Source organism: Bos grunniens, chromosome 1 (genome assembly GCF_055505025.1).
Source record: "Bos grunniens cultivar Pamir isolate PY7600 chromosome 1, Bosgru_T2T1.0, whole genome shotgun sequence".
Taxonomy (NCBI): domain Eukaryota; kingdom Metazoa; phylum Chordata; class Mammalia; order Artiodactyla; family Bovidae; genus Bos; species Bos grunniens.
Window position 1 is genome coordinate 85,981,539 of NC_141165.1, and position 25,921 is coordinate 86,007,459.

General features: G+C 37.5%; 1 protein-coding gene across 3 annotated transcripts in view; it reads right to left on the bottom strand.

The window, feature by feature from the left end:
• Positions 1 to 5,271: 5,271 nt before the first annotated feature.
• Positions 5,272 to 25,921, bottom strand: part of PAK2 (p21 (RAC1) activated kinase 2) — a 99,577-nt gene continuing 78,927 nt past the window's right edge. For all 3 annotated transcript variants that reach the window (XM_086400468.1, XM_086400456.1, XM_086400465.1), the window contains exons 12-15: positions 25,736 to 25,835; positions 23,301 to 23,497; positions 13,909 to 14,046; positions 5,272 to 13,455 (exon numbers count right to left, since the gene is read on the bottom strand). In XM_086400468.1, coding sequence (XP_086256594.1) covers positions 13,369 to 13,455; positions 13,909 to 14,046; positions 23,301 to 23,497; positions 25,736 to 25,835 — 522 coding nt within the window. In that variant the 3' untranslated portion in view covers positions 5,272 to 13,368. The remainder of the gene's footprint in view (positions 13,456 to 13,908; positions 14,047 to 23,300; positions 23,498 to 25,735; positions 25,836 to 25,921) is intronic.

Consider the following 25,921-nt stretch of genomic DNA (forward strand, 5'->3'; position numbering starts at 1 on the left):
GCCCTCCCGGTAGGCATTTGGTCGCGCCCCGGCACCTCCTTCCTAGCGCAGGAGGGTTGTAGAAACCAGGATCTGAATGTCAGACCGGGTCTGAGGCTTCTTTACATGCTGCTCTCAAGTTTGAAAGGGCTTGGCGGACCACAGCCGCCAAGGGGCTAAGGCAGACCACAGCTACTATACGACCTCTCTCTTCATTAGTCTCTCTTTGGCCAAAAGCGAAAGACACGTTGCTGCTCTGGATGCACTGTGAAGCCTGGCCTAGGTTTTTCTTCCCTGGTTTTTCGATGGTGATCTTTCCTCTTGGCATCGCTATGTGCCTCTGTAATCCCTGCTTTGCCTCTCTTCGGCTGAGAACACTCCGCCAGGAGGGAAGAGCCTGGGCTTATTCACCACTATAGCCCGTGCTGCTGCTGCTGCTGCTGCTGCTGCTGCGTCGCTTCAGTCGTGTCCGACTCTGTGAGACCCCATAGACGGCAGCCCACCAGGCTCCCCCGTCCCTGGGATTCTCCAGGCAAGAACACTGGAGTGGGTTGCCATTTCCTTCTCCAATGCATGAAAGTGAAAAGTGAAAGTGAAGTCGCTCAGTCGTGTCCGACTCTTAGCGACCCCATGGACTGCAGCCCACCAGGCCCCTCCGTCCATGGGATTTTCCAGGCAAGAGTACTGGAGTGGGGTGCCATTGCCTTCTCCGACTACAGCCCCAGCCAGCACCAAATAGTGACTGACTTACAGGTGTTTAGTAAGTCTGTGCAATAAACCTAACCGTACGTAACTCGATTGGAATGTACTACCTTTTTCATACATCGCTAGATTTGGATTTTCATGAATGAGACTGCCTTGTAAATTTCACATATTGTTTTCGTATCACGTTTTATGCTATCCTCGAAACAGAATTTGAGGGGTGTTTTCTACATCCTGAAATAGTTTGTGCAGGACTGGAATAATTTTTCCTTGAATATTCTAAGAACTTGCTGGTAAAACTGCCTGAGACTTTGTTCTAAATTTCATCCAGGGAAAAGGGAAGAACTAGCCCCATGAAATGGATTGGAGAAGAAGGAACAGAAATAAATGTTCTTTGCACCCTTCAAGAACTGCTTGGTCTACATAACTGTATCTAGATGTAATGCATAGAGAGGTGACAAGAATACAAAGAACTGTACGAAGAAGTCCTGAAGACCCAGATAACCACGATGGTGTGGTCACTCACTAGAGCCAGACATCCTGGAGTGTGAAGTCAAGTGGCTTAGGAAGCATGACCACCAATAAAACTAGTGGAGGTGATGGAATTCCAGCTGAGCTATTTAAAATCCTAAAAGATGATGGTGTTATAAAGTGCTGCTCTAGCTATGTCAGCAAATTTGGAAAACCCAGCAGTGGCCACAGGACTCCCCAACTCCAAAGAAGGGCAGTGCCAAAGAAGTTCAAACTACCACAGAGTTGTGCTCACTTCCCATGCTAGTAAGGTTATGCTCAAAATCCTTCAAGCTACACTTCAGCAGTACTTGAATTGAGACTTTCCAGATGTATAAGCTGGATTTAAAAAAGACAGAGGAACCAGAGATCAAATTGCCAACATTCACTGGATCACAGAGAAAGCAAGGGAATTCCAGAAAAACACCTATTTCTGTTTCATTGATTATGCAAAAGTCTTTGACTATGTGGTTCACAACAAACTGGAAAATTCTTAGAGATGGGCATACCAGACCATCTTACCTGTCTCCTGAGAAACCTGTATGCAGGTCAAGAAGCATCAATTAGAACCTTACATGGAATGAATGGTTCAAAATTGGGAAAGCAATACAACACTGTGTATCTCTCACCCTACTTGTATGCAGAGTACATCATGCGAAATGCTGGGCTGGATGAGCTACAAGCTGGAATCAAGATTGCAGGGAGAAATATCAACAACTTCAGATATGCTGATGACACCACTCTAACGGCAGAAAGTGAAGAGGAACTAAGAGCCTCTTGATGAGGGTGAAGGAGAGTAGAAAAGCTGGCTTAAAACATTAAAAAATGTGAAGTGATGCAATGGCATTCTCTCCCCATGAGAATGTGACTTTGCAGATACTGAGTTTGACTCAAGAACCAAAAGAGTCCGTGCTTCTGAACAGTCAGATTGTTATATATAATTCTTACAGAATAGTGTAAACCTGAGTGCTCAGTCACTCTGTCATGTCTAACTCTTTCTCTTGGTGGACTATAGTCCACCAGGCTCTTCTATGGGATTCTCCAGGCAAGAATACTAGAATGGGTTGCCATTTCCTCCTCCAGCAGACCTTCCCAACCCTAAGTATCACACGGCAGCGGCAAGAAATCAGTTTTTTGATGCTCAGCATAATCTATCTTCGAGACCAACAGTGGCAGCAATGCCCTTTAGAACAAACTCAAGGGCAAAGCAAAACCATGGAAGCCATTTACTTTGGGCAAGTGGGTCATTTCTGCTCCTGCTCTGGATGGCTGCCTTGCCTCAGCTAAGCTAAACCAGTCACTCCATAAAGAAGTCATAGCAGCTACTTGTGGTCTTTTCTGACTGATGTATAACTAAATATGTAACAATGCATCTATATTTAAATTGCATTTAAGTTTTCCAAGGTGCAGTGATAAAAGAATTTGTCTGCCAATGCAAGAGACACTGGTTCAATCCCTGGGTTGGGAGAATCCCCTGGAGTAGGCAATGACAACCAGGTAAAGAATCCACCTACAATGTAAACAATTACACGTTCCTTCAAAATCAGCTATCCAGGAGCTTCCCAGGTGGTGCTAGTGGTAAAGAACCAGCCTTCCAATGCAGGAAACATAATGAGATTCGGGTTTGATCCTCGAGTCTGGAAAATTGATCCCCTGGAGGAGGGCCTGACAACCCACTCCAGCATTCTTGCATGGAGAATCCCGTGGATGGAGGAGCCTGGTGGGCTATAGTCCATGGGGTAACAGAGTTGGACATGGCTAAAGCAACTTAGCATGTATGCAAGGACTTCTCCAGTGGTTCAGTGATTAGGAATCTGCCTTGCAATGCAGGGGACACAGGTTTTACCCCTGGTTGGAGAACTAAGATCCCTCATGCCACAACTACTGAGCTCATGCACCACAGCTAGAGAAACTGGGCACTGCAATGAAAGATCCCACATGACCCAACAAAGACCTGACACAGCCAAATAAATTTTTTAGAAAATCAGCTATCTATACAACTGAAGTAAGGCCTACTGAGCTGAAAGTTGTTTCAAGTTAACTCCCTAGGAGTTGATGGGAAAGGCTGAAATTCCAGCTGGGTAATTACCGAGCAAAATAGCCTCTCTGACCCTTTCTCTTCTGAAAATGAGTTTTTTAGTATCAATGGAGACAAAGATGTGAAAGGGGATGCCATACACTGAATGTTTTTGTCTCCCCTAAAATTCATAGGTTGAGACAACTCCCAATATGACTGTATGAAGAGGTGGGGCCTTTGGGAGATGATTAGGTCATGAGGGTGCCCTTGTAAGAGAGACCCCAAGGAGTACCTTTGCCTCGTCCACCATATGAGGACAGAGTGAGAAGCAAAGCTATACATTAGGAAGAGGGACCCCACCAGATACCCAATCTCTGGCACCTTGATCTTGGACTTCCAGCCTGCAGAACTGTGAGAAATAAGCTTGTTTATAAGCCACTCAGTATATGATACTCCATTATAGCAGCACAAACAGACTAAGAAGAGTTATAAAAAACTGAAATTGTGCGTTTTCACATGCAAGCTATGGTGGCTACTGCTGTGTACACCCATTTCCCCTTTATTATCAAGTCTGCTTTTGTCTGGGAAGCAACAGCTTCTTAAAACACTCTTCCCCAGAATCTCTTGCAGCTAGGAGATGCCAAATAAGAGTTATGGCCAATGAGACAGAAGCTAAGGGTTTCTGGGAACATGTACTTTACTGACATAGACACTACTCCTTCCTGCTTTCCCCTTGCCTTCTGCCCATGTTTCTTCTTCCTGCCTGACGTGAAACTGGAGGTGGAGCAGCCATCTTGCATCTGAGCAGCCAGGCATAAGGATACAGGCCTACATGCAGAGAATGGTAGAGTCAAAATAAGGACAGAGTCCAAGTAGCTGATGGCACTGCTGAACTCCATGAAACACAAACCACCAGTGGACTTTCTTTGTGTGACTTACTTGTTCATTCACTCTTGGGTACCTGTTACTTATAGTAAGATTTACCATAATAGATATATATAAACCAATTCCCAAAGTATGTTTTTTCTTTAAAAAACCCCTTTCAGGAAAATGATTATACAACCTATAAAACAGAGTGTATCATACTGCAAGTTGGGCAATACTACAAAATAAGATATGCAATTTCATAGTATCCAAACAGTGATGTACTGGGGCTGTCTTCACATAATACTTGCAATGTAATTTCCTTAAGATGTATTATGCATACATTTTTCAAAAGACGAAGTACAGGGAAAGGGCAGATGGCTCTGTGCAGCATTCTCAGTTCATTAGCCCCCTACCTGCTACTGCATTATCATAAAGGACTGTCCAAAGAGTATGGTTTTAAAAAGTAATAGATCACACTTATTGAATGCTTAATATCTGCTAAGCACATTCCAAGCATTTTATGTGAAACTAACTCATTTGACCCTAAATATAAAAATCCCTATGATGTAATAAGCACTTTTTATCACCCAAAACAAATAAAAAGAAAACTATCACTTCACCGTAGCATTTTTAGTACAGTCTACTAATACGGTTACTAATTAAAAGCATAACTGGTTCTACCACTGGCAGTAAAATTTAAAATTATACACTCCAATTTTATTTTTATTTAGAAGAAACTCCAAATAACTGTATGATGAAACCAAGTTTAAAAAAAGCTTTAATAAAGCTCTGTTTTACAGTGCTTAGTGATGGATGAAGAAATGTGCAGCAAGAAATACTCAAGTACTTAGATTTGTGTCAAGACCAGCGTCACCTGTGCTTTGTCGTTAAAATAAATATTGAAACAGGACACACAGTGGGGAATATCAGTAGTAAAATAAGCATATACGAAAGGAAGTGGAGAAGTATTAATATTTGATTGGCTGACAACACAAGTTATATGAAATTGGCTGATCCATGTAGCACCCAACAGCCCATGGCCTAAATTTATTTTTCAATGATGTCTTGGTTTTCAAACATACCCCAAAAGATCTACACATGAACAAAAGAAAAGGTAAAATATTTACATACTTTTCATATAATCAAGAAGAGTGTAATGAAAATTGTAGCAATGTCTATAGTAAAAAGTCAAATGGTTAAAGTTTTTTTTTTAGAGTTTATTGAAAAACAAAGCTCTTCAACAAAGTTATTAGCAGCAAAATTTATAGTATCCTAAAGAATAAGGAATACTGAATGTGATTAAGATGTCTTCTAGCTTCAACCACAAAACTCCTTAAAGATTTTAAAGACAATATATTAATCAGAATCAGATTGTACTGTTAGATAGTCTTTAATCTTACGGCCCAGATCAAATAGTTTTTGAAAATGGTGCACTTCTGTTTTTAAATATAGGAGAAGTCAGGGTAAAGTAGTTAAAAAATTGAGAGAAACATTTTTTTGGGCAATGCATTCATAGCAACACTATGTATCTACAGATAGAAAAATGAAAGACAAGAATGTATTTGGTACTGTTACTCCATTTTGATTGTTAAAAAAGGGGGGATGGGCAGCACAAGGGTAAATTTTTTCACCTGTTACAGAACATACACTGGGATCTGTGGATAAAAAATAATGAGATCTTTTTTAAACAAGTATACCAGAAATTATACATCCACATGAGTGTTTTTCCTTTCAAAATAATCAACTTGGGTTACAAATTTATACAAAGGCTATCAATATATACTGAACATATTCTGTTTTCTGTAGACAATCCTTTTAGTCTTTTCCTCTAACCAAAAACTAAGATGCATAGGTTAAAATGTTATAATCACTGTGACAGGCTATATAAATCTCTTTAAAAAAAAGAGGTACTCATCAACTCTTAATTTCTGACTAAGAATTAATGCCATTTTTAAGGCCGAGCTGGCTCTCCTCTATCACTCTGCACATTCCTAGCTAAGTCTTTCTCCTCTAGGTGCCCATGTTAATATGCTCAAGAACAGAAACACATTTCAGAGCTAAAAATTATTAGCAAGGCAAATCTATTACTCAAATGTACACTGCAAATTAAGTTCTGAAGAAATTTTTAAGAATTTGCTCTTTTTATCCTCATCACTCTTCCTTCACAAATACTAAGTTTACCAAGAGCTGTTTGCATATTTTATATTCAGTGTTGAAAACATAATCCTACTGATTAAAAGCTTACCAAAGCTACACCTACATCACATTCTGAACCTTAGCCTCAAGTAAGTATCTAGTCACAACATTTTTAAAAATCGATGAATGAAAGTCCTCTACTTTGTACAAAGGAAGACTGATAATGAGTGGAATCATGGAAATCCTCAAATACACCAGTAAGCACATTAGTTACCTGTTGAAGAAAGTCATCTTTTTGATGTTTTGAGAATATTTCAAATTCAGTGATTCTGAGACACTGGTAAGGGTAGTTTCAAAGACATGCTGATGGTAGCTGCAACATGATAATGAAGAGAAACAACAAGTCTGGTCTCCTCTTTCCAGCATGCCTTTTTTTGCTGAGGGTTAGACAGAACAGAAGGACAAGTAAAAGGCACAGCAGAGTTAGGATCAAAGTGGCTTGGAGACCTAGGAGGTGGCAGAATACTGACAACGGGTCCCTGGTGAGGCTGGTCGCCAAGAGGAAAAACATCTTTCACTGAGATCAAAAGGAAGACAAAGACAAAACCCCCCAGAATTTTGGCTGTAAGGGAGAAGTTAAGTGTTGAGATGGTGAGATAAAAGGGTTGGGAGTCAGGTGATAGACAGTTTGGAGAAAAAAAGAGAAAGGGAAAAAAAAAAAAAGACCTAGGAGTGAAATGAATGAGCAGTGGGCAGCACCAAGAGTCCCACTGAGAATTAAGAAAAATCAATGTGAAATGTTTAGTGCAGTTCCAGACAGTGTTATATTTAAGAGTAAACAATTCCAGAGATAATTAAAAAAAAAAAAAAAAAAAAAACCTCTAAAAAAAAAGACCTATTTTGGCTTGAATATTTGTGTCTGCCCCTGAATTCATATACTGAAACCCTAGCCCATACTGTATTGAAATTTGGAGATGGAGGTCTTTGGGGAGGTCACTCAAGTTAGATGAGGTCATGAGGGTGAGATCTTATGATGAGATTAGTGTTCTTATAAGAAGAGAGAGACTGCTCTTTCCAAGTGTATATACACAGAATGGGGTTCAGGGAGCACACAGCAAAATGATGGCCACCTACAGGGCAAAAAGCCTCACAATGAAACTTACTTTGCCAGCATCTTGATCTTCAACTTTCAAGTCTCTGGGACTGTGAGAAATAAATTTCTGCTGTTGAAGCCACTCAGTATATGATATTTTGTTATGGCAATCTGAGGTAAGGAAAAACTCTTTAATACACCGGGGGAGGATACTGGATTTATGAAACAAGACCAGAAACCTACAAAAAGATCAGAAAGGAAGAATGACCTTTTAGAAATTAAAAACAGGAGGGAGCTCCCTGGCCCTCTAGTGGTTAGAACTTGGTGCTTTTATTGCCATGGCGAGGATCAGCCCCCTCTTTGGAGAACTAAAAAAAATCTCACAAGCAGCACAGTGTGGGTGAAAAAAAAATTAAAACAAGAAGCAACAGGTGATATATGTTCAAAAAAGGGTCAGAGATAAAATCAAGGAAATTCTCCCAGAAAGTTAAAAACAGAAGGCAAAGGGAAAGAAAGCAGGAGAGAAAGATAAGAAAAACAGGAGATTAATGCTGGAATGCCAGAAGGAAATAACACAGAGAAAATGTGGCAATTATCAAAGAAATAATATAAGAATTCACCAGAACTGAAGGAAATTAGTCTTTATCAACAAGGCCCGCCAAAAGCTAAACATATAGACCCTCTCCAAGGTTTCAAGGTAAATTTTCAGAACAAAAACTCCAGAGAGGCAGAAAAATGAGTTACATAAAAAGATGTTATCAGAAATGGCAGGTTTTACAGATAAAGTAGGGACTTCAAAATTCTCTAGGAAGATGATTTCCAACCTGAAATCCTGTATTATCGATTAAATCTGAGACATTTTCAGACTTGCATGCAAGGTCTTAAAAATCTTAACCAATATGCATCCTTCCTCAGGACACTAATGAAAGATGTACTTCTCCAAAATGAAGAACAAACCAAGCAAGAGGAAACAAAAATTCTAAATTCAGTCGAAAAGTGAAACAGTCTCAGATGCCAGAGGGCAGAAGGCCTGGAAAGCAAGAGACCAAACTGAAGCCCTAATCAGAAAAAGGAACAGTCCTTATCCGAGACATTTAATTGCATAGAAAACAGCCTTCAGAGGGCTTTTGCGATGAGTCTGGAAAAACTTAGTGATGGGAACATAGAAACTTTCAAAGGAAATGAAAGACAAGATTGACAATAAGAAAAGCAAAAAGTTGAACAAGAAATGACATATGGTGATGATAAATTACTCAAATGATCAACACTTCACATAGTATTGAGTTAAAAACTGACCACTAATCAAATTTTGCCACCCTTCTTAATTGGGAGAGTATAGGGAGTAAAAATGGGAAAATGGCATGGTAATCAAATTCCCAACTGTAATAGTAGGAAGCTTCTAGAAGAAATATCAAAAAATACCAGTGTAAGTATATAATTTAGAAATCTGAAAATTAATGCATGCTAAAACCAGTTCAAAGTTAAAAGCAGATGCCTCTGTGGAGCAGGACTCTGCAGTGAGGAAGCTAACAGCTGAGGACTGGCACTGTTTATTACGACTCCTTAAAGATTATCTATGCATATTATTTTGCTAAAAACCTAAAAAAAAATGAGGCTTAAAAAAGACCTTTCCCTTCATTGTTCTACTCCTCTTCCTCCTCATCAAAAGATAAAGCTTGTTTAAAAATGATTTGCATAAAAAATAATTCTCTAATTTTAAAAAGTCACAAATTTCAAAACAGTAGTAAAGCATGTATCAAGCTCCTACAAATAGTGCTTTTCAATCAAATCAATCGCCCAGGCATTTTTAAACTTTTCCTAGACAAACGTTTTGAGCATTTGCCATAGTTAAAGAAATACAGATGTCAGAATAGCACTAAGAAGTTTTATAGTGTAACAAATATATTTTAAGCAGTCATTGCCTACATCCTCATACTTTTTTACATACAATTTTGTTTTTTCATCCTGAACTCTATAATGCATCTGTTCTCCATGTTAGGATATCCAACATTCAAATTAAATGTGTATAACGAAATGATGCCTTTGAACACTGCATGTTTCATTTTGAATAAATTTATTCTGAACCTGATTTAGAAGAGGGAAGGCTCATGCTTATTACTCAATGATTTCTGAAAATCTTTCTAATTTGGAGCTCTGTAATACATTCATAGTGCTGTGACACGTTTAAAAAATAGTCATCCTTAAAAATACTAGGATGTTCTTTGAAAACCTATTACATATATTCTTTTAAGCTACTCTGATCTTAAGAAAGAATTATAGTTTAGGAAAAGGGAAAATGAACATTAAAAAGTTTATTTCTAGCCCTGAAAGAACAAAATTATTGAACAAGGTCATCAAATACAGCAGTTAATGTCATTGTAACAATTAAATAATTGAATGGGATTAAATTAAAAATAAGTCAATATAAAATTTGAAGACAAAACAGAAAACAAGTTACTTTCACTTAATTCCATTTCTAGCTACAAAAAAAAAAAAAAAAACCCACAAGACATTCCTACCAAAGATGTTCAAAGTTAATTCTTTGCTTAACACAGAATGAAAGTATGCTTGACAAAATTATCATACATTTTTTCTCTCCATTTGGCAACATCTAGAATTGTGAGTGAGAAAGACTTCAGTTCTCTCAAGGCCAGGCCGGTGCTCAGTTCTCCTTTGTAATCCTCACAATATTTACCATGGCGTCTTTGTCAGTGTGGTCAATAAATGTGTTAGTGAGAAATAAAATCCGTGTGTGTATTTTCTTTTTCCCTTTCTTACACATACTCATATACCTGTGGGGAAAAACTGATTTTAACTGTTCCTCTATTGTGGGAGCAGTTGAGACAAGGAAGACAATCTGCTTTTTATATTACCATGAATTTCACTATAAAAAACCTCAAAGAAGTTGAGGACTTCAGCTATATTCTATAATGATTTTAGACATTTCACTTGATATGAATCTCAGTATGTTTTTAAATTTTTAGACTAAAAAACTAATGCAAAAATTTTAAGCACCCATCTTGTTCTAATTAGAGCCACTGTCTGATCGGATCTAGAATTACTCCAAACTAGAATACAGTATATATAAACAAATATGCATTTATGTGAGCCCTACAAAGAAATACTCATAGGTAGTTTTAAATTGCTCATTAAAGGCACAGGGTCATTTAGGACTGTGGTAACATCTAGATACATCTTAAGCAGCTTAATATTTATATATTGAGGGAAAGAGAATTTATATTACGTGCCAGGCACTCAACACATAAAGACAGTTGTGTTAGCCTTAGTTTCTGATGCTAGCACAATCAGTCTACTTGTTTTTTACTATTCTAGGTAGAATAAAATATTCAATATTTTCATGGTTTCCCAGATTTAACTGTCCCTAAAAGCAGCAAAAGGAACAGGAAGAAAAGGAAACTTTTAGACTGCCAGAGAGTCTGAAATATAATAAATACTATAGTAATATTGTCTTAACAACAAAAGAAGACTACTAAGGTAATTTTTAGATTTAAATGAGAATTTTCATTCTAAAGTAATGACAAAAAGGGTAAATACAAAAGGCAGTTATTAAGAAAAAACCGTGAATCTTGATTCAGATATAATTTTTCTTGCAACAAGATGTGAACATTTTAATTTAAAATTAATAAATCACAATTCTGTATTGCTTTTAGGATTATTCAAAAATGACACAGTTCAGAATTAACCAAAGTATATTTCTATTACAAGTTAGTTTATCCAAGTAAGTAAAGAATAAACCACAGTGTAGCTCCCTTAGCCTAGGAGTCAGGTTTTAATGACAAAGTCCGTTGCCAGCAATGGACATGCAGGTAACCATTAGAGAAGTTGTAAATACAAACCCAAACTGCTTTTATAAACTGAAAAGATCTTTGTTGAGTCACAGGCAAAAAAACGGGGCACTGGCACTGCATCCAATTAATATGGTCTTTATGATTTATGTATACAAGTGCCTTCTAGAGTGGTCATGAGGATCACAGTCTTGTGTCATTTAGTTGGTTTTCTATTTCACTGGTAGCATCTTCTTTATTATAATCCATCCAGACAGCTATTTACAAAGAATGTCCAAATCTGGAACTCAAGAGACACTGTAGCTTTCCACCAGATAAACCAGCTTTTTCTGTAATTTAGTAATAGCTGTAGAAGGCCAATATAATCCAGAGAAAAATAAAATCAACAATCAAACTGAAAACAGAGACCATTAAGTGCTTTAGATACAAATTCCATGAATTATTTTACTTGTTTTTGTATAACCTTCCAACATTGCATTACCAATTAAAAAAACAACAACAACAACAACAACCACCAGCCATTTCTATCCTTACACCTATATCTTAACACAAATATGGTGGGAATGACAGGAAATAAAACTCTATCAGTTCTCCTAATGCACTTCAAAACATCAAAATTATTTTTATTCACAATTCATACTATTGCAGGATGGCAAGTAGGTGTGAAGTCAATTATGAGAGAATGGTGGGAATAAAAAGCCAGAACCAAACCACAGATTTTTCTCTTTTACATGGCTCTTGCCATGTCAGAAGGGAAATACTGCCTTCAGAAGTAAAACAATTGAAATGACCAGCAAAGAAGAGGACAGGAGAGGAAGGGAGAAGAGTGGGCACTCTAATAATTAATGCTACAGGTCACAGACCTTTTTTAAATCTTTAAAATAAAAACAGTATTGTTATTAACAAGCACATTTCATTATTCCTTCTTTCTCCAGTTTTTTACATGAATATTATTTACTTATTTGAAAAAAATCAAAAGTAACTCAACATCTCATATGACCCATGAATTTACTAAGAAGTACTTTGTCACTTAAGTTCTCACAGACAGTAGAATGCTGATAATGGGTTGGGAACAATGTTTATCACAAATCTCTACAGTTTACTGGTCAGAAGCTGCATCTCTAAGTAACTAATATTTCTCTTCCATGAATATAATCTTATCTAATTATTTTAGAGCTCACCAAGGTTCAAGTCTCTCACTTTGTCTCTGTTAACTCCAAATATTTTTCACCTTTAAATGGAAAAAAATAGTTAAGTTTTAAATTTTAAAATTCAATGGTTATTATATTATTTGCCATGGGAAGGGAGAGGGAGGAGTAGGGTGAGAGAGGGTTAATTAAAAAACAAACAAACTAGCTAAACTTACAACATATACAGAAACTTATTTCCAAAATGAAGGGGGAAAAAAAGAGGGAAGAGGAAAATAGTGGCACAAAGTCCTAAAGCAGAGTCTGAGGACACAGGAAAGAAAAAAAACCCTCTACGAAAGTATAGTCAATGGGATTCTTTTTTTTGTTTCAATGATTTAGTTATAAATATAGATTATTAGTCTTCTCTCTATACATGTAACAAATGCCAAACAACTCACTACCATGAAATTTCTAAAATTGACTCTTTCACATTTGCTAAAAAAAGGTAAAAATCACATACTTTTCTTCCCTTCAGCTCAAATTCTAAACTGAAATATTACATGTAACGATAGCTAGTTCTAACTTCTATACAAAGTTAAACCATACTGAGTTCCTTTGCCAATATAAGGAGCTACATAATTTCCATCACACTTGCCTCCAATTTAGGCATAAGAAACACTTCTCAAAGCAATTCAAAAGGAGAAAGTCAAGGAAAAAGAAAGCTATGAAGAAGAGAGAAAAGAAGACTAGCAGATAAAACAAATACTCTGAAAAACTCAAATCTGCCATTCAAGTATTGAAAACACCCCAAAAGGGAAAATGAATGGGATCTATTATAATGATATCAGAAAAATAAAATGCAAATCTCAAGCATGATAAATGGCCCTGACGGGCTTTCTGCACAAAGACGTAAGGCTAGTGATTCAGTCCACAGTTCCTTTTGGACCCTAAAGTTGTCATTCTGTTTTGCAATTTTTTCTTGGTTGTCTTCAGGAAGTAGTAGTTTATTTTTTTTTTCTCCAGGTTATGCAGACCATTTCTTTAAACCCCAAAAGAATAATAATTTTCATATATTAAAAGACTTCTTTTAGAAAATGGAAAAAAGAATATGAGGCCACGGCAATGATGTTAACGGTTACTCTTCATTGCTTCTTTAGCTGCCATAATCAGTGGTGTCAAGCTGGATAATGGCTTGGCCAGTTTCAGGAAGGGATGCTGCCAGAAAGAGCAGGACAAAATGAATGTGTAAATGTCACAAGTTTAGAAGCTAAATTTTTTTTTCAAGTAAGCCCTGAAGACTATTTTATAGATCATAATTTATTTAACAAATATTTCAACACCTATATAAAAATCAACATAATACATCACTTTTATGGTTGAAAGTGAATTCTTCTTAGTTCTTCCAGTACTACAAAAACTCAGTTAAATGATTCAGATACCCATGACTGCAATGAACTGGTGTGAAAACTGGTAATACGTAAAAACTCACATTCCTATTCCAGTGTTACGGATATTTTATTCCCAGCAGATAAAATCCGAAAATGCAGCAGCTGCCATGCTGCTGCTGATGAAAGCACAGTGAAATATACTTATTAACCCTATGAAAACTTTCTGGGACTATTCAAAAAAGACAACTTTTCCCCCAAATAGTATTATTTCCAAACTCACCTGTAACAATTCTCTGGCTGAACCCCTTTTCTCCACATCCATCTCCAAACATCGATTTAAGAAATCCCGAAATATTGGGGAAAGCTTCTCTGGATTCTGAAGTTCTGGGGTTCCATTAGTTGCTATCAGGTACAAGGCCTAAAAACACAAGAATAATTTTGACATACTTGAGACAGTTCAACGAAGTGAGAGAGTACTTTAAAAGTTACTTAAAGACAACTGCCATATACACTAAAGTAATGTTCTTATTTCTACCCATTTTGGTTAAATATTTTTAACTTTATATTTAGACGTTATATTTCCCTGACTTCTTTTTCAAAATTATCTTCACCCTTTTCTTGTTTTTTGGATTACAAATGCACATTGGCAAAGAAAAACCTACTATAATACATAAGGGTATAAAGAAAAATGACTACAATTTTACAATTAACAAATAGTACCTCATTTATCTTTCTTAAGATTTTTTCCCTAAGTTATACAACAGTTTAAAACAATGAAATTTGTTGAAATCTTTTCTAAAAAACTTTAAACTAGCTACATCTATATAACTATAGATAAACAGATGGAACACAGGATTTTTAAAGCAGTGAAAACACTCTTTAAGATACTTTAATAAAGGACACATTATTCAGTATACATTTGTTCAAATCCATAGGATATATGACATCAAGAGCAAACCCTAATATAAATTATGGAATCTGTAAGATAATGATGTGTGAATTTTAGGCCATTCTGTCAGGTCTGTAGTGCTATCTCATTTTTGTTTTAATTCATTGAAAGTCAAAGTGAAGTTGCTCAGTCGTGTCCGACTCTTTGCGACCCCATGGACTGTAGCCTACCACACTTCTCTGTCCATGGGATTTTCTAGCCAAGAGTACTGGAGTGGGTTGCCATTTCCTTCCCCAGAGGATCTTCCCAACCAAGGAATGGAACCTGGGTCACTCGCATTGTAGGCAGACGCTTTACCATCTGGGCCACCAGGGAAGTCACATTTAATTCATTAGCAACTCACTAATAGATATACGCAGGTCAGGAAGCAACAGTTGGAACCGGACATGGAACAACAGACTGGTTCCAAATAGGAAAAGGAGTACGTCAAGGCTGTATATTGTCACCCTGCTTATTTAACTTATATGCAGAGTGCATCATGAGCAACAATGGGCTGGAAGAAGCACAAGCTGGAATCAAGATTGCCGGGAGAAATATCCATAACCTTAGATATGCAGATGACACCACCCTTATGGCAGAGAGTGAAGAGGAATTAAAAAGCCTCCTGATGAAAGTGAAAGAGGAGAGTGAAAAAGTTGGCTTAAAGCTCAACATTCAGAAAACTAAGATCATGGAATCTGGTTCCATCACTTCATGGGAAATAGATGGGGAAACAGTGTCACACTGTATCTTTTTGGGCTCCAAAATCACTGCAGATGGTGATTGCAGCCATGAAATTAAAAGACGCTTACTCCTTGGAAGAAAAGTTATGACCAACCTAGATAGCATATTGAAAACCAGAGACATCACTTTGCCAACAAAGGTCCATCTAGTCAAGGCTATGGTTTTTCCAGTGGTCATGTATGGATGTGAGAGTTGGACTGTGAAGAAAGCTGAGTGCCGAAGAATTGATGCTTTTGAACTGTGGTGTTGGAGAAGACTCTTGAGAGTCCCTTGGACTGCAAGGAGATCCAACCAGTCCATCCTAAAGGAGATCAGCCCTGGGATTTCTTTGGAAGGAATGATGCTAAAGCTGAAACTCCAGTACTTTGGCCGCCTCATGCAAAGAGTTGACTCATTGGAAAAGACTCTGATGCTGGGAGGGATTGGGGGCAGGAGGAGAAGGGGACGACAGAGGATGAGATGGCTGGATGGCATTACTGACTCGATGGACGTGAGTCTGAGTGAACTCCAGGAGCTGGTGATGGACAGGGAGGACTGGCGTGCTGCGATTCATGGGGTCACAAAGAGTCGGACACGACTGAGCGACTGAACTGAACTGAACCGAGTGATATGACGTTGAACATCTTTTTACCTGCCTTGTTTGCACACGTGGATATTCTTTGATGAGTTGTCTGTTCAAATCTTTCATTATTTTTACATTAGGATGTTTTCCTTGTTGAATTCTAAGAGTTGTTTGTACATTTTGGATAACACTCTTTTTAACAGATATGCATTTTAGAAATATTTGGATATATTTTCAATATTTGTGACTGGTCATTTCATTCTCTTAATAATGTCTTTCTCAGAGAAGATTATTCCAATTTTAATGAAGCACAATTTATTATTTCATGGATCATACTTTGGATAAAGTATCAACCCAAGGTCACCTAGATATTCAACTGAATTATTTAAAGATTCTGTTGTATTACCAAAATGCCATCAAAAAAAGGATATCAGCTGGCACAATCGGCATATGAGAGCGTCCATTTCCTTGTTACCTAAGTTCATTTCTCTTTACATGACATTTCCTTCCAAATTTTCATTTAAAAATTTCATTCTAAGAAATAATCTCTGAGGTAGCAGTTATTTTCAAGTTAAGATCATGACACTGTTATGAGCTTCTACACTTTCATCAAAAAGGATTAAGAGGGAAGCCCATACCTATGGTTGATTCATGTTGCTATCTGACAGAAAACAATGAAATTCTGAAAAGCAATTATCCTTCAATTAAAAAAATAAATAAATTGGAAAGAAAAAAAAAAAGCAGTTGCATTAGGTACTTCTCCTCCCCAAATACTTAGTAACCTTTTCTCCATTTTAGGATAAATCTTATTATACTCCTTATCTTCATTCATATTAGTGATTATAAGCAGCCCAGGTCTCCCAGTCATTCTTCAATTTCCCCATTCTAATACCTATTTGGTTCAGCATATTCCCCTTTCTGGGTCAAATTTTTTCATACAGTTCTCCTTGCCCCTCTGCCCCAACCCCAAATACTTTTCTTATTGAGGCCTGGCTCTTCCAGGAGGACTGGGCCTCACCCACAGTGCTCTCCACACCTCTGTACTTACACATCTGAGCCTGGAGACCAGTGTTCCTTTGGCTACTCACTGCCTCTTTGAGCTCTCTCCCTCCTACTCTGTAATTTCTGGGCTTTCAAACTCATATCTACTTTTCCTTGTTTTAAATATCTCCCAAACACTGTTACACTGTTATTATCTCTAACATGACTCACATTCATGGCAATGTCAGTATACAAAGATGCTTGTTACAGTTCCCTGACGTCTTCTTTGATGTCCTTGTCCGTTCACCTGCCTCAGCCACACACATCCCATGGTCACAGGCTATAACATCAGTACCAGTAACTGCAACTATTGAATCTCAATTGTACTCCACCTCCTACCTTTTTCACTCCTAGTTCCCCAATGCCAGCAATTCTTTGACTCCAATGGACTTAAATTCCCATTGATTTTCCAGTGTCTATCATCCCTTTCACATGATCACTTCTTTGACCTTCTCACACTTCATAGACCTTCTCACACTTCATAGTATTCACTTGGCTAAACATGTTTAAACTTCTGCCTACATCTTGCCTATAATCTATGCAGCTAAGTATGGGGGAGGAAAAAGATATATCCCTGCTACTGGCATCAGTAACCTCACAGGGGCCCTTAGGGCTTCCAGCATTCACACTAGACATCCCTGTTTCACTCACTGTCCCCCTCTCCTGTCTCTGTTTCAAGACACCATACATTACATTCAGTTGTCATATGTTCCAAGGCTCCTCTTGGCTACAGCAATTCCTCAGACTTTTTGACAACTTTGATAGTTTGGAGGAGTACTGGTCAGGTTTTATATTGTATGATGCCTCTCTACTGGAATTTTTCTCTACCTTTTTCTCTCATGATTAGACTGAGATTATGGCTTTTGGGGAAGAAGATCAGAGTTAAAGAGTGCCAGGGCTTCCCTGGTGGCTCAGTGGTAAAGAATCCACCTGCCAATGCAGGAAACAGGTTCAATCCCTGTGTCTGGGACAGTCCGGGAATATCCCTGGAGAGTCCACTGCAATGAGAAGCCCACTCACCAAAACTAGAGAGCAGGCCCTGTTCACTGCAACTAGAGAAAAGCCTGGGCAGCAGCGAAGACCCAGCACAGAAAAAAATAAAGCAATCAGTAAACTAAGTTCAAAAGAGTACCATTTTCATGACATCATATCAAAGGTATATACTATCAGCATGATTTACCACTGATGATACTGAGTTGATCTAAGCCTGGTTTAGGTAATGTTTGTCAGCTTTCTCCACTGGAATGTTTTTCCTTTCTCCCTGTTTTCAAACTGTGCTCCTTGGAAGGAAATTCTCTGTTTGCAGCCTACACTTAAGGAAAGGGGAGTTGGGCTCCATCTCCTTTGAGGTGGAATATCTTCATACTTTATTTGGAATTCTTCTGAATGTGAGGTTTGTCTCTTCTGCCATATTTAGTTAATCACTTTTGCCATTTTACATACACATAGGCTCTTTCCTTCTGTCACTGTTTTATTTTTTTAAGATACTTAGATAAGAAAAATATTGTACATATATACCAACACAGTTACTACTTCTCGTGCTCTTCATTTCTTTGTGTAGAACCACATTATCTTTTTCTTTCTGCTTAAAAGACTTCCTTTAATATATCCACTGGTGATAAATTCTTTCAATTTCTGTATGTCTGAGAAAACCTTTATTTTACCTTAGTTTTTACAAGATTAATGGCTGTAGATTTCTTGGTTGACTGGTTTTTTGTTTTAAAACTTTGTAACTTATATCGAACACATATGAGAACACCTAAAGCTGTCTCACAGCTCATTGCTACTATTTCATTTTTTAAAAAATTCATTTCAGTCCTTATTTTTCATATTAAGTTTATTACATCTATGATCATTAAATCACGAATCTACATTATATTATCTGCCATTAATACAATCTCAAACTCTCTAGTTACTACCTACAAGTTAGATTTGAATTAAAAAAAAGAAAAAACTTTCAAATGTCTCTACTTAAATCTTTTAACATCTGGAATGCAACTATTAAAATTATTTTACCGGAGAAGGCAATGGCACCCCACTCCAGTACTCCTGCCTAGAAAATCCCATGGATGGAGGAGCCTAGAAGGCTGCAGTCCATGGGGTCGCTGAGGGTCGGACATGACTGAGAGACTTCACTTTCACTTTTCACTTTCATGCATTGGAGAAGGAAATGGCAACCCACTCCAGTATTCTTGCCTGGAGAATCCCAGGGACGGGGGAGGCTGGTGGGCTGCCATCTATGGGGTCGCACAGAGTCGGACACGACTGAAGTGACTTAGCAGCAGCAACAGCAGAGGAAGGTACAGGTTCTCATTTCCCAAAATATTGTTTTAACCCATTTGACACCAACACCTGACCTGAACCTACACTGATTGATGCAAAGCTGTTTATAATCATCATGTTTTCTTACTGTGAATATTTCTTGCAGAAATATTAAAAATAAATAAATAAATAATTTTAATGACCTTGTACATGAATTCTTTTATCTGTGTCAGTTCTGGGGTGGTTTCAATAGATTGATTTCCCCCCTCATGGGTTGTGTTTTTCTGCTTTTTTAAACTGCCTGGTATACTCTGACTTGATTATTTCGGTGCTTACTGCTTTTGAACTGTGCTGCTGGAGAAGACTCTTGAGAGTCCCTTGGACAGCAAGGAGATCAAACCAGTCAATCCTAAAGGAAATCAACCCTGAATATTCACTGGAAGGCCTGATGCTGAAGCTGAAACTCCAATACTTTGGCTACCTGATGTGAAGCAACAACTCATTAAAAAAGACCCTGATGCTGGGAAAGATTGAGGGCAGGAGGAGAAGGGGATGACAGAGGACGAGATGTTTGGATGGTATCACTGACTCAATGGACATGAATTTGAGCAAACTCCAGGAGATGGTGAAGTACAGAGAAGTCTGATATGCTGCAGTCCATGGGGCTGCAAAGAGTTGGACATGACTGAGTAATTGAATAACAATCAATTAACTTATAAATACAGATGTAGCACTTCCAAAAAAAGTTGATAAGATGGCTGGATGGCATCACCGACTTGATGGACGTGAGTTTGAGTGAACTCTGGGAGTTGGTGATGGACAGGGAGCCTGGCGTGCTGCAATTCATGGGGTCACAAAGAGTTGGACATGACTGAGTGACTGAACTGAACTGAAGTGGAATATATCCTAAAAAACTAGGATCAAAATGCTTAACTATGCAGCACCTCAGGATGCAAGCCATATCTCTTCTATTGTCTGTCTATGCTCATTAGACCTGGTGACCTGATCTCAGAGCTTTAAAAAATTCTATAGCTAACAATTTTATATTTCTATCCTGGATCCCAGACTTCCACATTCAACAGCCTATTCAATATATCCACATGGACACTTGGATATCTTAATAGGCACCTCAAACCTAACATGTCCAAAACAAGTTAAAAATGTTACTTCCTGATCTGGTACCTGCTACCTCCACTTCTCTTCTCTACTTGCAGTCTTCCCCATTTCAGCCAAGGAGAACCTCAGTTTCATCACTCCAACTGCTTAGGCCAAACTCCTAGGGGCATCTCTCCCTCTCTGTCATGTAGGGTCTCCTTTCAAAGTACATTCAGAATCCAACTACTTTTTCCAGCCTCCCCCAACACCATTCAGGTCTCAGCTATCATCATTTCTTGCCTGGATCACTGCATCAGCCTCCTAACTGATCTTCCTGCTTCTGCCTTTGCCTCTCTTGAGAATCTCTTCTCAACAAAGTAATCCCATCAAAATCTAAGAGTGATCCTGTTAAAACAGAAGATCACTTTCACTTCTCTATTCAATACTCTCCAACAGTCTCCTCGTCTTACTTGTGCAGAAGCCAAAATTCTTCAAAGGCCTATGGTACCACAGTTGGCTTCATGTCTTAATTGATCCACCTTTTTTCTCCTGCCATGTACTCAACTGTAGGCTAGCTATGCTAGAATCCTGAAGGATCTTTGAATATATAAGAAATGCTCCTGCTTAGGGCCTTTACACATGATGGAAATGTTCTTCCCTTAAGTAAGTGAGTATCACTCTCTTATTTCCTATGTTCAAATGCTACCTCAGTGAAGCCTCCCCAACCACTCTTTGGAAATTGGACACTTGACTCTCTGCCTACCAGCCCCAGTACTTCAGGGTCCATCATTTAACATATTACATATTATTTCTATTTTAAAAATTGTCTTTCTCCTCCTTCTATAGTGGCAGAAATTTTTGTTGGTTCTTTAAGACTGTACCTTGCATAGCACCTTATTGATCTGAGTGTCTTGAGCAAGTACTCAAATCAGTTTGCCAAACATATGAATGAACCAGTTTGGGGGTTTTAAAACTCTTCTCCAGTGTTTTAAAATTAATCACTTCTATATAAATACTTTAATTGCTCAGTTGAACTGGAATCTCTGCAAGAGGATGAAAAGTACTAGGAAAATGAGCATTAAAAGCCAACACAATCCCAACAGAGCACCTTCTACATATACCCATTACACTGGCCTCTGTAGCTCATTTTATAGCATGTCCAACTTATTTTGAAAAAAATTTTTTTTAATTTCTGGCAATAAGTCTGTAGTCATGTATGGTAATTTAAAACTTTAAAATAATTACTTCATTGAGATGTAATTCACATCACCCTTTTAAAATGTACAATTTAAGGTCTTTAGTATATTTATAAGACTATAAAGCTATCACTAATGTCTAATTGCAGTATATTTTTATCCTTCCAAAAAAGAACACTCACATGTATTACATTTCCTCCTCTCTTCAGTCGCTGTAAACCACTAATCTCTTGTCTCTATGGATGTGCCTGTTCCAGAGACTTCATAGTCGGTTGATCCTCATTATCTGAGGATTCCATATAGGTGAATTTACCTATTCACTACAATTAATCTGTAACCTCCAAATCAATACTCTCAGTGCTTCTGTGGTCATCTATAAACATCTGCAGAGGTTAAAAGCAGCGTACTGTTCAGCATTCCTAAGGGCAAGAAGGCTATGATGTGCCTTATGGAGAAAATGTACTGGTTTGATAAGCCAAATTCAAGCATGGGTTACAGTGGCTGTAAGTCTAACACAACTGAATCATCAATATATATTAAATAAAGTGTATTTAAACAGAAATAGATATAAAGCAAGGTGAGGTACTGATCAGTTGACAAAAATGTGACTTCCTCTAGAAGCAATGGTTCAGTATTTGTTAATTCAGTGTTTGCTGTTTTATAGAACCTAACTACCCTACCACAAATGAGGAATCAATCAACTGTAAAGGGAATCCGACAATATGTAATCTTTTATGTCTGACTTCTTTCACTTATCATAATGCCTTCAAGGTTCAATGCTGCATGTATCTGTACATCTTTCCCTTTATTAAGGCTAAATAACATTCCACTGTATGGATATACTACTTTTCTTTATTCACTCATTAGGTGACAGACATTTCCACCTTTTGGCTATTATGAATAATGCTGCTATGAACATTTGTGGACAAGTTCTTGGGTGAATATATACTTTTAATTCTCTTGGTTATTTACCTAGCAGATTAACTGCCAAGTTACGTGGTAACTCAATGTCAATTTTTAAAGAAACTGCCAAACTGTTTTCCAAAGTGCTATGCCATTTTACATTCCCACTAGCAATGCATGAGGGTTCCAGTTTCTCCAGATTCTCACCAATACTTATCATTTTCTGCCTTTTTTATTACAGTCATTCTAGTAGGCATGAAGTGATTTTATTGAGGTTCTGATTTGCATTTTTTTAACTGATATGGAGTTATATATGGTAATGTAAAAGAAGGAAGGAAAGAGGGGAGGGAGGGTGGAAGGAGGAGAAGGGAGAAAAGGAGGAAGGGAGCAAAGAAAGGAAGGGAAAAAGAGAGAAAGAAGGAAAGTTGGAACTCTACCTCAGCTGCTGGAACATGAAACCGTTTAAAGTCTACTGACTTCATCTGTTTCTGGGGACCCTCACTCTTTTGTCTGAATGTGGCTTTAACACTGCCATCTACCCAGCCTCCTCACAGATGGGATCCTGCTTTCCTCTTTGTACCTGGGGGTACAGAGGCCAAAGTTCAAAGTCAATAACCTGAAGGTTATATCTAGAGTCTCTTAATTCTACAGAAAACTGAGCAAATTCTTATTTATGTGCAAATTTAAGAAATAATATAGCTTGTCAAAAAATTACGAACTCTTTAACCTAACACATTCAACTCAGTAACTCAGAAGCAAATACTTTCTAGACATAGAGTGAGAGAAGAGACTGGGCTTTTTTTTGGGGGGGGCGAGTTTGTTGTTTTTAATCAATTTTGTATCCTAAATCCTTGGCCAGTGCCTAGAATATGCAAGTTCTAAATTAATGATTCAAAGAAAATTATTTTCTAAAAGTAAGTTTAGTGTTTAACTGGTCTTACCCTCAAAGGATTTTCATTGAGGTATGGAGGCTCTCCTTCTACCATTTCAATAGCCATGATACCCAGAGACCAGATGTCTACTTTGGGGCCATAAGCTTTCCGTGTAACCACCTCTGGTGCCATCCAGTATGGCGTTCCAACCATGGTACTCCGCTTACTCTGCTCAGGGGTGATCTGGGCACAGAAACCAAAGTCAGCTACAAAACAAAAAAAAAGATACAAAACATCTTGAGTTAATGGTGTCCATGGGTTGTTTTAGGAGTTTACTTTATATGACAATGAATTATATTTGAGTATTCATGAGTATTCAGTCTCTTAGTTTTCAAGAATGTATTAATAAAGTAAACCAGAATGGGCTTACAGATATTTTGATATTATATACATTCACTTTTTAACTTTTACTTCCCAAAAGAAGAAGGTAATTTATTAGGAAGGTTTTTATTCTAAACAATTAATTTTATCCTAAAACTTTTAATAAAGTTGAAAAAGATCTAAAAGAAAAAGTAACCAAAGGTGGACACCAAAACTGTGTCCACTGTCAATCAGGCAAAGGTCAGGAAGTGGACACTACTTTTGAGGGAAAAAAACAGAAGCTAGAATTAATAAGAAGCATATGAGTCAGCAAGAGAGCCCAGAAAAAGAACACATTTAACTGCAACTGTACCCACAAGGTCTTCACCAGCATTACTCTATTCCAACCACCTCATTTTATAACTGAGGAGCAGGATACCTAATTTAGAACCCAGCGTTAATTCAGTAGGAAAGGCAAGATAAGAATCTAGAACCGTTTCCTTCCTTCTACTGTTAAACTCATTCTATTCCATGTGTAAATACTGTTAACATTTAGGACTGTAAGTTCTGGACTTCTGTTATGCATTTCCAAATACACAAAAAATATCTACAAACTGGTTTATTTTACTTAAATATTTTACTTAGGATATTTTGTAAATTGCTTTTTACAACTATTTTTAGAGATCTTTCTGTATTACTATACTAACCTACCTTATTATTCTAACTACACAACTTTACAGAACATAAAAATACCTTAATGTTTTTAACCATTTCTGAACTACTAGATTATTTCAGATATTGTTGGTTTTCCTTTACAAGGTTGCAGAGAACATTTTTGTACTTATTGCTGTGCATACGTTCAGCAGTTTTATAGCAGACAGTCTTAAAAAGCAATTGTTAGGTCAAATCATAACATTTATAGCTAAAATGAGTGCTTATAAAACTGTTTCAAGTACCTCATAAGAAAAAACATACCACATTATAACTTTATAATAGGTACATTTATCATTATGACTTCCATTTTACAAATGGGGAAACTGAGGAACACCAAGATCATTCATCTAGTGAGTGGCAGAGCCAGGGTAAAATATTATCCAAAAAGGTCAAATTTAGTTTACCTGTATACTACCTGTATAATGTATGAGAATATCAATTTCTAGCTTTCCCACGAAAATTACAATTATTAACTATATATTTGACCACCAAATAGAAACTAAATCCTTATTCTTACAGTTGAATAACCTCTGAAGGATTTTTTTTTTTTCCCACTTTTTGGCTGGACTACAGAGCTTATGGGATCTTAGTTCCCCAACCAGGCATTGAACTCACACCCCCTACACTGAAAGTGCAGAGTCTTAACCACTGGACCATCAGGGAAGGCCCTGAAGAATCTATTTTTAAAGAGATGTTGAAAAAGGAGCCAAATTCTCTAGGCAAACAGAAGAAATAGTTTTTGGTCTCCTGATCCAAGAAATGTCTTGCATTTTGCATAGTTGGAGAAACTTCAGTAGAAGTTCTTGAATCCTCCAGAAGGCATGGTTGGAACTGAGATTATAGCCAGCAGAGGAAGAGAGGTTTTTTTTTTCCCCATGACTCTATCCTGTCTGGTACAGAAGACAATTAGGGAAAGGGGTTTACAGACGATTTTCTCCCTAAAAATGTCATCTCTGATGTCTGGGTCACACAGGCCTCTCCTAATTAGACCACCATTTACCAAATTCAAAGAAAGACGAACAGCATAATGAGAAAAATCTACCCCAACAGGTAGCAGAGACAAATCCAAGTTTATGTTTGGGAGACAGCACCAACATTATAATAGTACCCGGCACTGCTCCTCAGTGTTTTACATTTTTGGTACTCAGAAGAATTCTCTGAGATAGGTACTATTATTTTCCTTATTATACAAATGAGGAAACAAACATAAACAGATTACATAATTCCACCCCAAATTATTCAGCAAGTAGCAGTAGATCCACTATTTAAACTCAAGCTGTCCAGCTGATGGTCCATATCTTTTTACTACTATTCTCCCCCACTCCATGTATTGTCATAAAAACGTTAATAGCAGGAAAGAGTTTTTACTTAAACAAAATGCAGAAAATTATAAGTAACATATAAATGTTATCTATTCACGTATTACTCACTAAGTTTAACAGATCCTTCCATGCCCAAAAGCACATTGTCACTTTTGATGTCTCTGTGGATCACTTGATTAGCATGTAAAAACTCCAATGCCTGTAAACACTGAACAGAAGAAAAACACGTATCAATGAAATAGTCCCTGAAAAGTCTAAGGGAAATTCACATACACTATTTACCTGAGTACCACC